At 34.5% G+C, this 18,163-nt stretch overlaps 1 protein-coding gene across 2 annotated transcripts in view; it reads left to right on the top strand.

Annotated features, from left to right (window-relative positions):
* MNAT1 (MNAT1 component of CDK activating kinase) overlaps positions 1-18,163 on the top strand; it is a 215,615-nt gene that overhangs the window by 126,324 nt on the left and 71,128 nt on the right. For both annotated transcript variants that reach the window (XM_068965440.1, XM_068965439.1), the window contains one exon: positions 7,555-7,676. In XM_068965440.1, coding sequence (XP_068821541.1) covers positions 7,555-7,676 — 122 coding nt within the window. The remainder of the gene's footprint in view (positions 1-7,554; positions 7,677-18,163) is intronic.

The following is an 18,163-nucleotide window of genomic DNA, read 5'->3' as shown; positions in this document are numbered from 1 at the left end:
TTCTTTGGTGAAATGTCTATTAAAATCCTTACCCATTTTTAAATTGGAGGTTTTGTTTTTTTAAAGAATTTTTCAATTTTAAGAGTCCTTTACATATATACTAGATACAAATTTTCTATAAGGCATGTCGTTTGGAAATACTTTCTCCAAAGTCTGTGTTTTATCTTAAAATTTTTTCTCAATCCTTCTCTTTCCCAATTATCCTGTTTCAGTTAGTCTTCAGATTTCTCTGGTTTTCTCATTTAATATTCAGCTGAGCTATTTCAGGTTACTACCAAGTCTTGCAGTTTTAATTATAACTTTTCTTCCCTCTTCCTCTCAGTCAGTACTCAGATCTTCAAACCTAGTTACTAAAATAGCTACAAACCTGACCTACTTGATTCTAGGCTCTTCTTTCTTTGGCACTATTTTATTTTCCTCAGCTATAAATGCATAGCTATTTTTCTTTTGAAACTAACAAAGATTCCATATGTTTTAAAACTATTTATAATGAAAAATTTCCAAAATACGAAGTAGAAGAATCTTACAGTGAAACTCATATGCCTAATGTCTAGATTCAGTAATCTTTAATTTGCTTCGTATATATTTTTTCGGAATGATTTGTAAGTAAATTGCAGGTTGTAAAATTTTACCTTTAAATTGTTTAGTCTGCATCTCCCTCTGACCTGCCCTGATACAGGACATCCTTGTACATAGCCATAATGCCATAATCACACGAAACAAAGTTAATAAAATGTTTCCAATGTATTCTTATACCCAGGCCATATTCAGATTTTATCCATTGTCCCTCAGATGTCTCATTTTTTCCTTCCTTTCTAAAAAATGTGTTTTTTCCTTCCTAAACTGTTATGAGCTAATGACTCTTGTTATATTTATTAAACTTTTTAAGTTTTAAAAAATCTAGAACAGCTCATATCTCATGCTACATTTCTTGATTTTCTTTCTCATGCCGTGACTTATTGAAGACATCAAGCCAGTTGTCATTTGGTATGAATTGTTTCCCTATGCTGTTGCTCAATATGGCCCCATATATATTGTTTTTTATACTTTTTATAGTTATAAATGTAGAGTTTACCCATTTTGATGAATTTAAAAAATATTACATAGAGGTAAAAATATAAATAGTTCACACAATCTTATCACCTAGAGATTACTACAGTGAAAACTTTGGAGTTTTTCATTATAGTTTTTTCTTATGCAATTAAAAAAAATAGTTTGGATATCCTTATTATGTACTTAGTATTTTATTAATTTTCTCTTTGAACATAATCTTAAATGACATACACACTGTTATAGTTGAACTCATGTTTACTTAATTTTCCCAATATTCCTAAACATTTATGTTCCTTTTGGTTTTTCACAATTATAATGTAAAGTGTGATGGACGATTTGATTAGCGTTTTCTGTTTTTTTTTTTCTTACAAGTGGGATTATTGAGTTAAACTATATGAATATTTTAAAGGTTTACTAAATTGTTTTTCATGAAGAAAGCAGTTCCTTATTTGTGCTTCTATCAGCGGCATATGAGAACATCTTTCTCCACATTCTCTTGTCATGTTGAGATTATTATTTTATCATTTATTTGGTAATTTGATGGAGACAAGATGTGTTTGACATTGTTTTGAAAGGTCTGATTTTTAACCATGTGAGTTTAAATTAGTCTTGGAGTATTTTCTGGTTGCAATTTAGGCTTTAACATACTGATTCAGTCTCTTTCCACTCCCACATCCCCATATATCCATTCTCTGCTCCTGTTTATTAAATATTGTCTCAAGACACAAAATACTGGTCTAGTAATATTGCTGTCTTCTTCATTGCCTTGTTTTGTAGACTTTGCCTGTCCTCAGAGGTCTCCCACAAGTTGCACTGTTTCAGTTTTCTACCTTTCATCAATGCTTCCTCTTTTGATTTTCTGTAGTCCTTAAGTTCATACCATATCATTTGGTGCCACGTTACATTTAGTTCAGATGTTAAATATCACTACTGAATCATACAGAGTGACTTCTTTAATCTGAATCCATCTTTTCCTGATAATTTAGAATAATATCACACTTACTGTTTTGGTAGGAATATCACTTTGCATCCAGAAACTTTTAAACACTTTGCTACTAGTCCCTTAAAAGCCTCTAACATTTTCCTCATATTGAGATATCTGGTCTCTTGATGATTTTCTTTAACTTAATCATGTCAGTGATTTGAGAAATTTGGCATCTATCACACACACACTTCCCTGGTGGCTCAGATGGTAAAGCGTCTGCCTACAATGCGGGAGACCCGGGTTTGATCCCTGGGTCGGGAAATGGCAACCCACTCCAGTACTCTTGCCTGGAAAATCCCATGGATGGAGGAGCCTGGTACACTCCATGGGGTCGCAAAGAGTCAGACATGACTGGGCGACTTCACTTCACACACCAGTTTTGGGGGTAAAGATTGAATGTTAGGAGACTAGATTGATTAGGGACTAGGGGACTGTCATTTGTGAACTTTGTTTTCTCATTCTCAAGATAAATAGAATTATCACTAAATAATGTTTCTTTCTTTCTAAATGCCATAATACATTTTTTTCTTTTTGAACCTATGACATTTTGACCATATCTAAATTAATAGAATTTGTATAGAAATCTAGGACTTACTATATCAGGCTTAAATTGAGCAATGGTGATCTTATTGTCTAAAAATAGGATATTGAAAGATGGTGTGGTATGGTAGATCCCACACCGGACAGGAATTAGGAACTCTTTGTGACCTTAGGAGAAATTTACATTTTAGGAGTCTTAGTTTCTTTATCCATAAAATAAAAAAATTATGGGAAAAGAACACAGGCTTTAGAATCTGGCACCCTTTGCTTCTAATCCTCAACCTGCCTTTAACTCCAGTGTGACCTTGCCTAGTCACATATCTAAACCCCTATCTTTGTCTGTAAAGTAGAGATGATGCTATTTATCTCATAAAACTATTGTGAATATTAATGAAATACCACATTAAAAGCCTTTAGACTGTTGTCTGGCACTGAGTTAATAATGTTAATTGTTATTATTATATGAACTTTTATGTACCCACAAACTTGCAGAAAAGACTGGATTATATGACATAACTTCAGTAACTTGGGTATCCTTACTGATAGAGAATGATTACTTTTAATATGTTGACTACCAGTTTAATGACTTAAGAGAGTCTCTCTTTGTTTGAATATTGCCTTCCCTGAAAAGTATTCCGGCTCTTGGAATTATCCATTTTGTATCATTTTTCCTGGGCCTTGCTTCCTAATTTATAATGTGAAAATGGAGTAATCAACATAATCTAGATTACTGTGTTATGGGATAGGTATAATAGGTGACCTTTTAAAATTCTTTTAGTTTTTTCTTTTACTTGTTCTCTTTTTTTTTTTTAACCCAAAACTGTGACAGGAATACTGGACTTCTGTATCATGTGGCAGGAGAATGCAGTACTTGGTAACTTATGAAGAAGACCCTTTGAAATAGGGATGTCACAGTGCCACTCAAAATGTCCTGCTTAGGAAGACCCCTTTTTAACCTATGTAATACTCTACTTAGATTTGTTGTTCAGAAGTTGGATTACTGAGAGGTTATACAAGATGTAGCTTGACAGTCTCAAGTTTATTTAGAAAGGCTGTGAAACATATGGAGGTTCAGGGTTAAAATAATGTTAATGGTGTTTTCCTATATCTCACCTTTATCTTCTTTTTTAATGTGTATTATTTCAGCCACATAAATGAGCAAATTAAATATCTAAAACCCATTTTTAAAAATTGTGGTAAAATATACATAACATAAACTTTATCACTATTTTGAAGGGGATTCACAATGTGCCCCCACCATTCATTTCTAAGATTTTTTTACCTTCTCCACTTGAAACTCTGTACTCATTTAAATACTAATACTCATTTCAATACTAACTCATCCCTTGCCTCCCCACAGTCTCTGGCAGTCATCATTCTGCTTTCTGTCTCTATAATTTGACTACTCTAAGAACCTTATATAATTGAAATCATACAATATTTGTCCTTTTTGTGACTGGCTTATTTCGTTACTTAATGTCTTCAAGGTTCATCAGTGGTTTAGCACATATCAAATTTCTTTCCTTTTTAAGACTGTATAATATTCCATTATTCAAGCTGGATTTAGAAAAAGCATAAGGACCAGATATTAAATTGCCATTTGTAAGATCATTGAGAAAGCAAGAGAATTCCAGAAAAAAAACTGCTTCTGCTTCGTTGACTATGCGAAAGCCGTTGACTGTGTGGATCACAGCAAACTGTGGGAAATTCTTAAAGAGATGGAGATACCAGGCCACCTTACATGTCTCCTGAGAAACTTGTATGCGGGTTAAGAAGCAACAGTTACAACCTTACATGGAACAACTGACTGGTTCAAAATTGGGATAAGGGTCCAACAAGGCTGTATATTGTTACACTGTTTATTTAACTTATTTGCAGTGTACATCATGGGAAATGCCAGGCTGGATGAATCACAGACTGGAATCAAGATTGTCAGAAGAAATATCAGCAACTTTATATATGCAAATGATACCTCTCTAATGACAGAAAGTAAAGAGGAACTAAAGAGCTTCAGTGAGGGGTGAAAGAGGAGAGTCAGAAAACTGACTTAAGAGCTCAACACTCAGGAAACTAAGATCATGGCATCCAGTCCCATCACTTCATGGTAAATAGAAGGGGAAAAAGTGGGAGCAGTGACATGTTTTCTTTTCCTGGACTCCAAAGTCACTGTGAACGATGACTGCAGCCATGAAATTAAAAGACACTTGGTCCTTGGAAGAAAAACTATGACAAACTTAGACACATACTAAAAATCAAAGACATCGCTTTATCAAGAAAAGTCCGTATAGTCAAACTTAATGGTTTTTCCAGTAGTCGTGTACGAATGTAAGAGAAAGAAGGCTATGCCCTGAAGAACAGATGCTTTTGAACTGTGGTGTTAGAGAAGACTCTTGAAAATCCCTTGGACAGCAAGGAGATCCAACCAGTCAATCCTAAAGGAAATCAGTCCTGACTATTCACTGGAAAGACTGATGTTAAAGTTGAAACTCCAATACTCTGGCCACCTGATGTGAAGAGCCGACTCATTAGAAAAGACCCTGATGCTGGGAAAGATTGAAGGCAAAAGGAGAAGAAGGCAGAAGAGAGTGAGATGGTTAGATAGCTCACTGACTCCATGGACATAAATTTGAGCAAACTCTGAGAGATAGTGAAAGACAGGGAAGTCTGGTGTGGCATTCCATGGGGTCATAAAGAGTCGGACACGACTTAGTGACTAAACAGCAACAAAATATTCCATTATGTTGTATATCCTGTTCATTAATTAATTGATGGAAACATGGGTTACTTTTATCTTTTGGCTATTGTGAATAATGCTGCTATGAGCATGACTGTTCAAGTTCTTGCTTTCCTTCCTTTTGGGTGTAACCAAGAAATGGAGTTGTTAGCTCATATGGTAGTGCAGGTGCAAGTGTTAGTTGCTCAGTTGTGTCTGACTCTTTGCGACCCCATGACTGCAGCCTGTCTGTTCCTCTGTCCATGGATTTCTCCAGGCAGAAATACTGGAGTGGGTAGCCAGTCCCTTCCCCAGGAGATCTTCCCAACCCAGAGATCGAACCTGGGTCTCCTGCATTGTAGGTGGATTCTTTGCTGTCTGAGTCACCAAGAAAGCCTGGCTCATATGGTAATTTTATATTTAATCTTTTGAGGAATTGCTATCTGTTTTCCATAGTAACACCATTTTACATTCCCATCAGCAATATACGTGAGTTCCAATTTCTCCACATGCTTGCCAATTCTTGTTATTTTATGTGTTTTTTGTTCTGGATAATAGGCATCCTAAATAGCTGTGGGTGTTAAGTGCTACAGTGTGGCCCTCTGTATTTGTGGGTTCCACATCTGTGGATTCAGCCAACCATGAAATTCCATCTGGGTTTGGTCAATTTGTGGATGCAGAACCCAGGGATGAGGAATCTGGGGATGCAGTAGGCTGACTGTACTAGTGTGCCATTTTGTAAAGAGACTTGTGCATCTGCGAATTTTGGTATCTGGATCTTGGCACCAGACCTCCCCTCCACCCCTAGAGATACTGAGGGATGACTGCATATCATTATAGGTTTGATTTGGATTTCCCTAATGACTAGTGATGTTAGTCATCTTTCCTTGTGCTTATTGGCCATTTGTTTATCTCTGGAGACATGTTTTTTCAAGTCCTTTCGCCAGATTTGGTGATGGACTTTTGAGGTCCCAGTGTCAGAGAAGCTATTAATATTATGTTAAACTAGATAAGATAATGTTACAGTATATTTAAGTTGTTGAAGAGAAAAACCATGAGTCATATACAGACATCTTCATTGTCTCATTTGTCACTGCCTCAGCTGTACTTGTAAGTCATGGTTTTTACCTTTTTTTCCTCCTCCTTTAAATAAAAGAGAAAACAATTGTTTTATGTATCCAACTTAGTAATATAGGGGAAAAAGAAAAGGAAACTAAGGTAGGTAATAAGAGAAATAAATTAAAAATTAGAAAATATTGGAACTAATAACTGTAAGAACTAGTTTTTATTAGAAAGTTAGGACATAGAGAAACTGATGAGAACTATACCAAGAAAAGTAACAGAACTATAGTTAGAATCATAAAACATGGACTGTAAAAAAATACACATATTCAAAAATTAGAATTCTATGCTCAGATTATAAATATGGAAATCTCAATGTAATGGTGCTATGTTGCTGAGTGGCATTTTATTTTGTATATTTTTAATCAAATATGGTCTTTTAATTTTAGTTTTCCAGTAGTTCTTTTCAGAAAAATATGCAGATATTTTATCCAACTTAGTTTTCAGCATAAACTTTTCTCATTTTGTGTGTGTGTGTATGTGTAAGTAGACATCAAATACACACATTTGATAAGTAAGTTTACTTCCGTTTTAGACTCAGAATAGACATTTCTGTAGCAAAACTTTGCACATAATAATTTCATTACTGTGCTTCCTATCTAAGACTTTCAAGAAAGCACAAATTATCAAAATTATAATAGGAAAATATGAGAATAGATTATGCTTATATATTGGTGAATTCTGCCATTGACATTGGGCTTCCCTAGTGACTCAGATGGTAAAGAATCTGCCTGCAATGCAGGAGACCCAGGTTCGATCCCTGGGTCGAGAAGATCCTCCAGAGAAGGAAATGGCTACCCACTCCAGTATCCTTGCCTGGAAAATCCTATAGACAGAGGAGCTTGGCAGGCTATAGTCCATGTGATTGCAGAGTCAGACATGACTGAGCGACCAACACTTTTCACTTTGACCTTTGTCATTGAACAACTACTCTTTAAGGCTAAATTTGAATTTAATGATGGATTTGATTTTCTTCCTTTAAATTATTTGTCGCTGTGTGTTAATGCGGATTTCAGTAATGTAATGAAAAACAGGTAATATTTTTAATGTGAGGAAATTTAGCTCATCTTTAAAAACTGCAAATAAGTAGTAATATGAAAGTAATATTTACAAGTATTATTTTCTTTCATTTTTCTAACAGGGTCAGCATATTTCATTAGCACCCATTCAAAAACTTGAAGAAGCTCTGTATGAATACCAACCACTGCAGATAGAGACATGTGGACCACAGGTTCCTGAGCTTGAGATGCTAGGAAGACTTGGGTAAGTGTCTAGAAGAACTTTTCATTGAGGAGCTGATGTTTAGGGCTTTGTTGTTTCTGTTTTTAACTGACACTTTAACATTGTTAGATTCTGAATTTATAGAACTTTACTCTTTTGTGAGAAATGAATGGTGCTTAATACTAAGTTAATATATTACTTTTTCCTACTGTCTTATTAGGTCTTTTGAAATTGAATTGTACTAGTTCCCTTTTAAGGATGTCATTGGCAGACATACTGAAATAGCTCTTCATTTTTGCTCACTTTGTATTTTTTAGAAATAGGGGCTTCGTTTATTAATAGTCAACTGTAAGCCATGAAAATAGAATTGAACTCCTTGCCATGAAAAAGAGCAGCTTTACTATCAGTTGTGTACAGTGAAATTATATTTATGAGAAATGAGCTGTAAAATATATTTTGTCAAAGGGTATGATATAGGACTGGCCTAATGGCTCAGAAGCTGTAGCATCCATTTTGGAAATGAACTTGGGGTTATGACTTTTGTGAGCCATGTAGATAATTATATTTTGTCTTGGGGGAACAAATGGGTATTTGTGTAATTGGAAAGTATAGGTACAAATTTTGTTGAATGGAGCACATTGGATCTTGATCTGCTGTCTCAATCTAAACTATTGAATAATCTAAAAACAGTTATTTCTTAATAAAATAAAATAGCTTAAAGAATATAATATGAAAAGAAAATAATGAATACAGTGAAATGAAGAATAAAAAAAAATGTAGAAAAGGGCCCCAACAACAAAAAGAAGATAGATGAAACAGATGGTAAAACCTACACGCATCTTCAAAACCACAACTGCAACCTTGAACATAGTGCATTGTATTTTGCATATGAACATGGAGGCTCCAAGTTGAAATTACTGTTAGAATCATAGATAATTTACTTATACACTATTTTATTTAGTTTTATAGTCTCTTAAAAGTCCTGTAACCTCCAAGCATAAAGTAGAGAAGTAAAACGAAGCCTAAAACCCCCAATTGAGTTTGTGATAACAAAAGTATTAAATAATTGGCCCCGTTCTTGCTGATAAGCTCATCAGAGGTATTCTTCCTGATATTGCAGTTTTTACTTCTAGCATTTCTGTTTCACTCCCCTTTGTAATCTCCATCTTTTTGTTGAAATTTCCTATTTGTACATATTATCCACTTTTTCCACTAGTTCCTTCAGCTTATTAATCATGTTATTTTCGAGTGCCTCTTTGATAGTTCCAGCATGTCTGGGTTCAATTCTGTTGATTATTTTATGCCTTAATAATAGATTTGTTTTTCTTGCTTTCTTGTGTTTATTGAAATTTTGTTTGAATATTGGATAGTTTGTGCAACGAAACAGTAGAGACTTGAGATAAATAAAATCGATGGCTAGAAATATTTATGTCCCTTTTCCTGTCAGGCCATTAATGTAGAGAGTTGAGTATCAAGTCTGTAGTTTGACCTCAGTTTTGTTGTGCCTGAAGTTATCATCCATGTATCATAGGCTTCAAATTCTTCCAGCCGTGATCTGTTGTGCCTAGTATGAGGCCTGGAGTGCTGTAGGGTTTTTCTTACCTAAAATTTTATTTGAATCTAAATAAAGGATACAGGATCATGATTTTATTTTGTTTTAGTGGTTGGGGAACTTTCAATTATTACTATTTAGAATATAGTTAGTTCCAGGATTCTAGAAGTATATTTTCGTCTCTATCAACAAAGACTGTGTAATATATTCTGTATCCACAACAGTTAAGAGGACAAACTGTTTAGATTACCAGTTTGTATGTATTTCACGATTGACTATAAATTTCAGCTTTCTGTGGCTAAGTGGTGGAGAAATTTCTAGGTCGTCAACAGTGATGTCAGAATTCCTAAAGAATCATTGACTTTTTCTTGATGTAAAAGTATCTACCAAAATAAAATGTGTCTCACACCTTCCTTCTCTCCAGACTTTTATCTTAAGAAATGGATTGAATTCTATACAGACAATTTCGTTTTGGGAACCAGAATTAATTAGCTTAGTGGTCTCTTTGGTGACATGTTATGACTTCATACTTAACATTTGCCAAAATAAATCCTAAATTGATTTCTTATTTTACTAGTTCATTTTCTTTTCTGGAATTATTATTTGAAGCCATATGCTTTCTTCTTTTTTAATAATTACTATAGATACAAGATGTAATCTGATTTTCAGAAACACTTGGAAAAAAATGGAAGAAGTTGCTCAGTGAAGTGACTTTTCAAAGAATAATTTGGTATCTACAGAGGTACTACTCTTAAGGTACAAGGAATATAAACTTTAGTTGACTTAAGGTTTAGTAGTTACATGTCTCTTCTAAGGTTTGTCCGTATCTTTGTTTCTTTGTTATAAGATTGCGTCTACTAAGCCTAAGGTATCCCTTTACAATGAGCTCTATTCCTTCCCATAAAACTCTTAACTTCTATTCTTCTCTTTTACTGTTACAACAAATTTTCCATTTTATATTATGTTATCCTATAGAGGAGACAAGTTCAGTTTCTCTAGAAGCAAATTGAGAATTAATTAACTACCTAATCTCCACTTCTTATATCTGTTTTGAAATCTGTATGACATGATGAAGTTAAGAATACTGCATTTTGTAGCTTCACATTAGTTGGTGCAAAACTATGGATGTAGACACTTTCAAAGTAGTTTTAATTATATAATTTTGGGAGTATGTGGAATAAGGTCTTAGGAGGCATTTTGTCTTCAAAGAACTACATTTGTGTCATGTATAATTGGAAAAAGGATAAAATTGAAAGTACATTGCCATGAGATTTTAGGAATTTTTACTGGAATTTTTCCTAAAGTTAGTTAAACTTGGGAAGTAGATGAAGAATAAATGAGAATTTCTCATTAAGGAGGGTATTATGAATATATAATAATAGTTCAGATTGCACTGGCAGTATTCTTGAGGTTTGCTCAAGGCAATATGTAAACATGTTTTATTAATTCTGTGCTAGTGGGAGCAAGCATTGGAGAAACTTAACTGCTAATTAACATTCCCCAGACTGCTGCTTTATTGGGTTAGTTTAGTAAAGTCTCATTGATTGGCATTGTGAAAGTGTCTTTTTAATAATGAACTGGCTTTGTAGTAAATATTTTACTACTTCCCAGCCAAAGAAGAGTATTTCCCTTAACTAATATAAACTGCAAGCATTTATCAATTTAATTCATCATATTATTTAGTCAAATATCACTGCCATTTTAAATATCTGACTTATTTAATATGAACTTTTCATTCATGAACCTACTACAGAAATAAGGACAAACATTTTATAGGATAAGCTATAATCTTTAAGTAGGATGTATATTTTTCACTTTTCCTTATTTATGAATTTAAGTGGACCATTTGCTACCAGATTGCTGTAGAATAAAATTTTAATCTTCATTTCTGTAAAACACTTTTGTATGTTTCTCTGTGGTAGAATGTTGTAGCCAAGTGCATACATTCATTTCTGTCTCTTCTGTTAACATAACTGATGTAAGTTCCATGCTATCAACTATGAGAGCTTTAAATAGACAAACTGTAATAGTTTAATATCTAGAGTCCTTCCTAACCAGTTGATGAGATCATTTTCTTATTATTGTGAAATCAATTGTGAAAAAAATTGTGCCGTAATGACAGTACTGGATTAATTCAGTTAACTAGAACCTGGTGATAATTAGAAGAAAGTTTCATGTTTGATCTCCATCAGCACCTGTCAATTTTGTTTTCTTTTGTGGCCATAGATGACATAGATAAAAATCAGATTGCTGAACAGAAGTAACTGACCTGTTAAAAATCCATATGGTTGTTGGCAAAGCAATTAAAATGTTCATTCTTCCGGGAATAGGATAGGGTATGTCGCTAAGTCGCTTCAGTTGTGTCCAACTCTGTGTGACCTCATCGACAGCAGCCCACCAGGCTCCCCCGTCCCTGGGATTCTCCAGGCAAGAACACTGGAGTGGGTTGCCATTTCCTTCACCAGGATAGGGTATAGTTCCCCTAAAATAGAAGATCTACCTATCTACTTTCATCATAACCCTGGAGATTTTTTGTCTTCCTTTCTTTTTTCCTTCTTTTCTTCCTTCAGTTCATTCTTTCTGTCTCTTTCTTTCTCTCTCTCCCTCCCCCTCTCTCCCTCCCTTCCTTCCTCTTTCCCTTCCTTTCTCTCTTTTTCTCTCTCTCTCTCACTCCCTCCTTTTCTTCCCCCTTTCCTCCCTTTCCGTCTTTTGAAAGTTTACTTGATTTAGAGTATTAGGTATACAGCACTGTGAGTCAGTTTAACCTATACAGTGTATGAAAAAGCATCACTTTGCCAACAAAGGTCTGTATAGTCAAAGCTATAGTTTTTCCAGTAGTCATGTATGGATGTGAGAGTTGGATCATAAAGAAGGCTGAGCACTGAATAACTGATACTTTAGAATTGTGATGTAGGGACTGTAGGGAGATCAAACCAGTCAGTCCTAAAGAAAATCAACACTAAATATTCATTGGAAAGACTGATGCCGAATATCTAATACTTTGGCCACCTGATGCAAAAAGCTGACTCATTAGAAAAGACCCTGATGCTGGAAAAGATTTAAGGCAAAAGGAGAAAAGGGCAGCAGAGGATAAGGTGGATAGATAGCATCTTTGGCTCAATGGACATCAATTTGAGCAAACTCTGGGAAATAGTAGAGGACCGTGGAGCCGGTGTGCTGCAGTCACAAAGAGTCAGACACAACTTAACAACTGAACAATAACAAATAAATATTTAGATTATTTTCCATTATAGGTTATTATAAGATATGAAACATAATTCCCTATACTATACAGTAAATCCTTGTTGCTTATCTATTTTATGTATAGTAGTTTGCATATGTTAGTCCCATATTCCTAATTTATCCCTCTCTGTTCTCCTTCCCCTTTGGTAACCATAAGTTTGGTTTCTGTGTCTGTGACTATGTTTCTCTTTTGTCTCTGGATTGATTTGTATTACTTTTTAGATTCTACATTGTAAGTGTAGAATATATATATATATTTGTCTTTGTCTGAATTAGTATGATATTCTCTAGGTCCGTCCATGTCACAAATGGCAATATTTCATTCTTTTTTATGGATGAGTAATGTTCCATCGTGGGTGCATATATATCCTTAGGTGTAAGATTGCTGGATCATATGGTACTTCAAAGTACTGCACAATTGCACTCATCTCACACTCTAGCAAAGTAATGCTTAAATATTTCCAAGCCAGCTTCAGCAACATGTGAACCATGAACTTCCAGATGTTCAAGCTGTATTTACAAAAGGCAGAGGAACCAGAGATCAAATTGCCACCATCCACTGGATCATGGAAAAAGCAAGAGAGTTCCAGAAAAACATCTATTTCTGCTTTATTGACTATGCCAAAGCCTTTGACTCTGTGGATCACAGAAAAGTGTTTAAAATTCTGAAAGAGATGGGAATACCAGACCGCCTAACCTGCCTTTTGAGAAATCTGTATGCAGGTCAGGAAGCAACAGATAGAACTGGACATGAACAACAGACTGGTTCCGCATAGGAAAAGGAGTACATCAAGGCTGTATATTGTCACCCTGCTTATTTAAGTTCTGTGCAGAATACATCATGCAAAATGCTGGGCTGGAAGAAGCACAAGCTGGAATCAAGATTGCTGGGAGAAATATCAATAACCTCAGATATGCAGATGACACCACCCTTATGGCAGAAAGTGAAGAGGAACTAAAGAGCCTCTTGATAAAAGTGAAAGAAGGGAGTGAAAAAGTTGGCTTAAAGCTCAACATTCAGAAAACTAAGATCATGTCATCTGGTCCCATCACTTCATGGGAAATAGATGGGGAAACAGTGGAAACAGTGTCAGACTTTATTTTTGGGGGCTCTAAAATCACTGCAAATGGTGATTGCAGTCATGAAATTAAAAGATGCTTACTCCTTGGAAGGAAAGTTATGACCAACCTAGATAGCATATTAAAAAGCAGAGACATTACTTTGCCAACAAAGGTCCGTCTAGTCAAGGCTATGGCTTTTCCAGTGGTTATGTATGAATGTGAGAGTTGAACTATAAAGAAAGCTGAGCACTGAAGAATTGATGCGTTTGAACTGTGGTGTTGGAGAAGACTCTTGAGAGTCTCTTGGAAGGGGACTTCTGGTAGGAAGATCCAACCAGTCCATCCTAAAGGAGATCAGTCCTGGGTGTTCATTGGAAGTACTGATGTTGAAGCTGAAACTCCAATACTTTGGCCACCTGATGCCAAGAGCTGACTCACTGGAAAAGACCCTGATGTTGGGATGATTGAGGGTAGGAGGAGAAGGGGATAACAGGGGATGAGATGGTTGGATGGCTTCACCGACTCAATGGACATGGGTTTGGGTGGACTCTGGGAGTTGGTGATGCACAGGAAGGCCTGTCATGCTGTGGTTCATGGGGTCACAACGAGTTGGACACAACTGAGTGACTGAACTCAACTGAACTGAACTAATGTTGAAGTAAGTTCCTTCTGTGCCCATTTTTTGAAGAGTTTTAATCATAAATGGATGCTGAATTTTGTCTAAGGCTTTTCCTGCATCTATTGAGATGATCATATGGTTTTTTCATTCAGTTTGTTATTATGGTGTATCACATTGATTGATTTGTGTATATTGAGGAATCCTTGCATTCCTGGGATAAACCCAACTTGATCATGGTGTATGAGCTTTTTGATATGTTTTTGAATTGTTTGCTAAAATTTTGTTGAGGAATTTTGCATCTATGTTTATCAGTGATATTGGGTTGTAGTTTTCTTTTTTTGTGTTGTCTTTGTCTGGTTTTGGTATCAGCGTGATGGTGGCCTTGTAGAATGAGTTTGGAAGTGTTCCTTCCTCTGCAATTTTTTGAAAGTTTTAGAAGGATAGGCATTAGCTATTCTCTAAATGCTTGATAGAATTCTCCTGTGAAGCTGTTTGGTCCTGGGCTTTTGTTTTTTGGGTGGATTTTTGATCACAGCTTTAATTTCAGTGCTTGTAATTGGGTTGTTCATAATTTCTATTTCTTCCTGGTTCAGTCTTGGAAGATTGAAGTTCTCTAAGAATCTGTCCATTTCTTCTAGGTTATCCACCTAATTGCCGTATAGTTGTTCTTATTAGTCTCTTATGCTCCTTTGTATTTCTGCATTGTCTGTTGTAACCTCTCCTTTTTCATTTCTAATTTTGTTGATTTGATTCTTCTCTCTCTTTTTTTTTTTTGATGAGTCTGGCTAAAGGTTTGTCAGTTTTGTTCATCTTCTCAAAAAACCAGCTTTTAGTTTTATTCATCTTTGCTATTATTTCTTTCATTTCTTTTTCATTTATTTCTGCTTGGATTTTTATGATTTCTTTTCTTTTACTTATATTGGGGTTTTTTTGTTCTTTTTCCAGTTGTTTTAGGTGTGAGGTTAGGTTGTTTATTCGATGTTTTTCTTGCTTCTTGAGATAGGATTGTATTGCTATGAACTTCCCTCTTAGAACTGCTTTTGCTGCATCCCATAGTTTTTGAGTTGTCATGTTTTTATTGTCATTTGTTTCTAGAAATTTTTGGATTTTTTTTTTCTTCAGTAACCTGTTGGTTATTTAGAAATGTGTTGTTTAATCTTCATGTGTTTGTGTTTCTTACAGTTTTTTTCTTGTAATTGGTATCTAGTCTCATAGCGTTTTGGTCAGAGAATATGCTTGATTTCAACTTTCTTAAATTTACTGAGGTTTGGTTTGTGACCCAGGATGTGGTCTATCCTGGAGAATGTTCCATGTGCACTTGAGAAGAAGGTGTATTCTTTTACATTTGGATGGAATGTCCTGAAGGTATCAGTGAGATCCATCTCATCGAGTACCTTTTTTCTTGATCCTATACCTGTATATTGCTTCTTCATACTTCCTTCACCTTTCATATTGCAGGTGTGTTTACTGTATCTGTGAGACTGTTTCTGTTTTGTTATGTGCATTCATTTGTTTTATGTTTTAGATTCTACATATAAATAACTGAATTTTTGTCTTTGTCTGACTTATTTCACTAAGTATAATACTCTTTAGGTCCATCCACATTATTGCATATGGCAGGATTTCATTCTTTTTAATGGCTGACTAATATTCTATTGTGTTTGTGTATGTGTGTGTGTGTGTGTGTACACATATATCTTTATCCATTCATCTGTGGATGGACATTTGGGTTGCTTTATGTGAAGTAAGCTTAATCTTTGAGCAGTAAAATATTTTAATGATGTTCTGCCAATTTTCAATTGCTCTGCTACTTAGGAAGTCCTAAATCAACACAAAGCTTTATATATATTTATTTATATTCTAATTTTTTGGTAGCTTCAATATTTACATGTAATCACAATCCATGTGAAATGTATTTTATTTGTAAGGAACATAAAAGAATCTTTACTCCATTTTTTTCAACTGGTAAATCAATAGGCCCAGCATAATTTATTCATTAGTCTTTTTTTTCCCACTCTCTTGATGTTTTAGATTAACATTCTAGGATTTTTGGTCCACTGACCTTTCTTTTCCATTAATCTGTATTTCAGTTATTTAAGTACATCACTTTCTTATTCATTTAAACTCATGATATGTTTTAGTGTTAGTCATATATTTATTTTCTGCTGCTATGCATTAAATTACTACACACTTAAGTGGCTTAAAACAGTATCCACTTTATCTTATTTATTATCAGTGTCTGCAAATTATGAGTCTGGACATGGGTTACTTGGATCTTATACTCAGAGTGCATGTGGCTGCAATCAAAGTGTCAGCAGGTTCTTTGGGTCCATGTTAGTGAGGTTTGGTGGTTGTCTTTCAAGCTGATTCATATTATTGGTAGAATTAGGTTTCTTGCCCATTTAGAACTCACAGTGTCTTTCATCTTTTTCAGTGCTAGTAGGAGAAAATCTTTTCGAATCTCTTGCTTTTTTAAGGGCTCCTACCTGTTTAAGTTTGGTCTACTTAGATAATTTCCCTTTTATATTAACTCACAATCAACCAATTTGAGATCTTAGTTACATCCCCAGAATTCCTTTTGCCATATAATATAATCTTAAGGATTGAAATTCATCATATCCATGAGGATACAATCATGTAAAGTTGTACACAATGGGGTGGGAATCTTGGGGGCCGTCTCAGAATCTGCCTACCACAGTGGGGCAAGTCTTCCTTTGCTCTTTATGTTTTTCAAAGTATTTTAGGATCTTTAAACATTTATTCTTCCAAGTAAACTTTGTTGGCCAAAGCAAAAATGCACCATATAGTTCTTTCAAATTTTCTGTACATTTGAAAATTTTCATTACAGGATATTATGAAGCAAGTAATATAGCAAAGCAAGCCCAAACACCTTAACAAGTAAGACATGGCCATCCTTATTACCCCATAGATTCACCCAAGCACTACGATTTTTGATATTTCGTTTGGAATTGCTTTAAACTGACAAGTTTAAAATTTATTGAGTTTTCATATGTCTTACACATTTCTTGGAAATTAGTTTTTGTTATATCATAGTTAGGATAATATAGTTATAAAATTGTTTTCATTATGCTTTCTTACTGGTTCTTGGTTAAATATGTTTTTATTTTGTATATATCTGTTTACTGAAAATTTTACTTGTTCTTTACGGTGATGAGGTTTTCTATCTGGAAGCCAGTCATCTGAAAAAAATGCATTTTTTATTTTAAATGCTCTGTGTCTGATTTCAGTTTCATATTTTATTGCATTTGACTAGAACTTGTGTTACACATTTCGGATGACTGCAGTTTTTCTAGTGTCTTGTTTTTTTGGTGAATGCTTCAAGTCTTTCATCGTTAGGTATCATGTTGGTTGATTAAGTGATTTTTCTTTCTTATGTTGAAATTCTTTTTAAACCATGTTGTAGAATTTCTGTTTTTTTGGTCAATGTCTTTACCTATTGACTTATTATACTTGTATTGTCAAAGGATAGATAAAAGTATTTTTTTTGTTGGCTTTGTTTTTAATTATGTACATTAAAGTTTACATATTAGTTTTAGAAAAATTCTCAAGGGCACCAGAAAATCAAAGAATATGGAGAAGTACAGAATTCACAAAAACTGCAATATATATGTGTATATAGTATCATATATACTTTGTTGTAATTATGAAAGTATTACTAAATTAACTTCTTATGGCTATGACAGCAAAATGTCTTTACTATCTGTTTTTGTTGGCATTTGAATGAGAAATCAAGTCACACATCTATCATGAACCTTGTGCTTAAAGGTCTAGTCTGGCACTAGTCTGGTAAGTTTTAAATCTTTTTTTGCAGTCATGGAAAAAAATATGTTTCTGCCTGAAGCAGTTGTCAAACAAGCTTCTTTCATCGACAGTTAGACACAGGACAGCTGAATGAGGCTGTTTAGTCTAGAGTAAATGCTCACAAGATTACAAGGTCACTGAGGAAATGTAATTATGCAGTTGATTCCAGAATAGTCTTTTGTAGTGAGGATTTTAAGACTATTAAATCATAGTATTAATTAAATATATACT

Source organism: Capricornis sumatraensis, chromosome 2, assembly GCF_032405125.1.
Source record: "Capricornis sumatraensis isolate serow.1 chromosome 2, serow.2, whole genome shotgun sequence".
In the NCBI taxonomy this organism is placed as follows: domain Eukaryota; kingdom Metazoa; phylum Chordata; class Mammalia; order Artiodactyla; family Bovidae; genus Capricornis; species Capricornis sumatraensis.
Note: the sequence above shows the minus strand (reverse complement) of the source record. Positions and strands in the feature narration are given on the sequence as shown.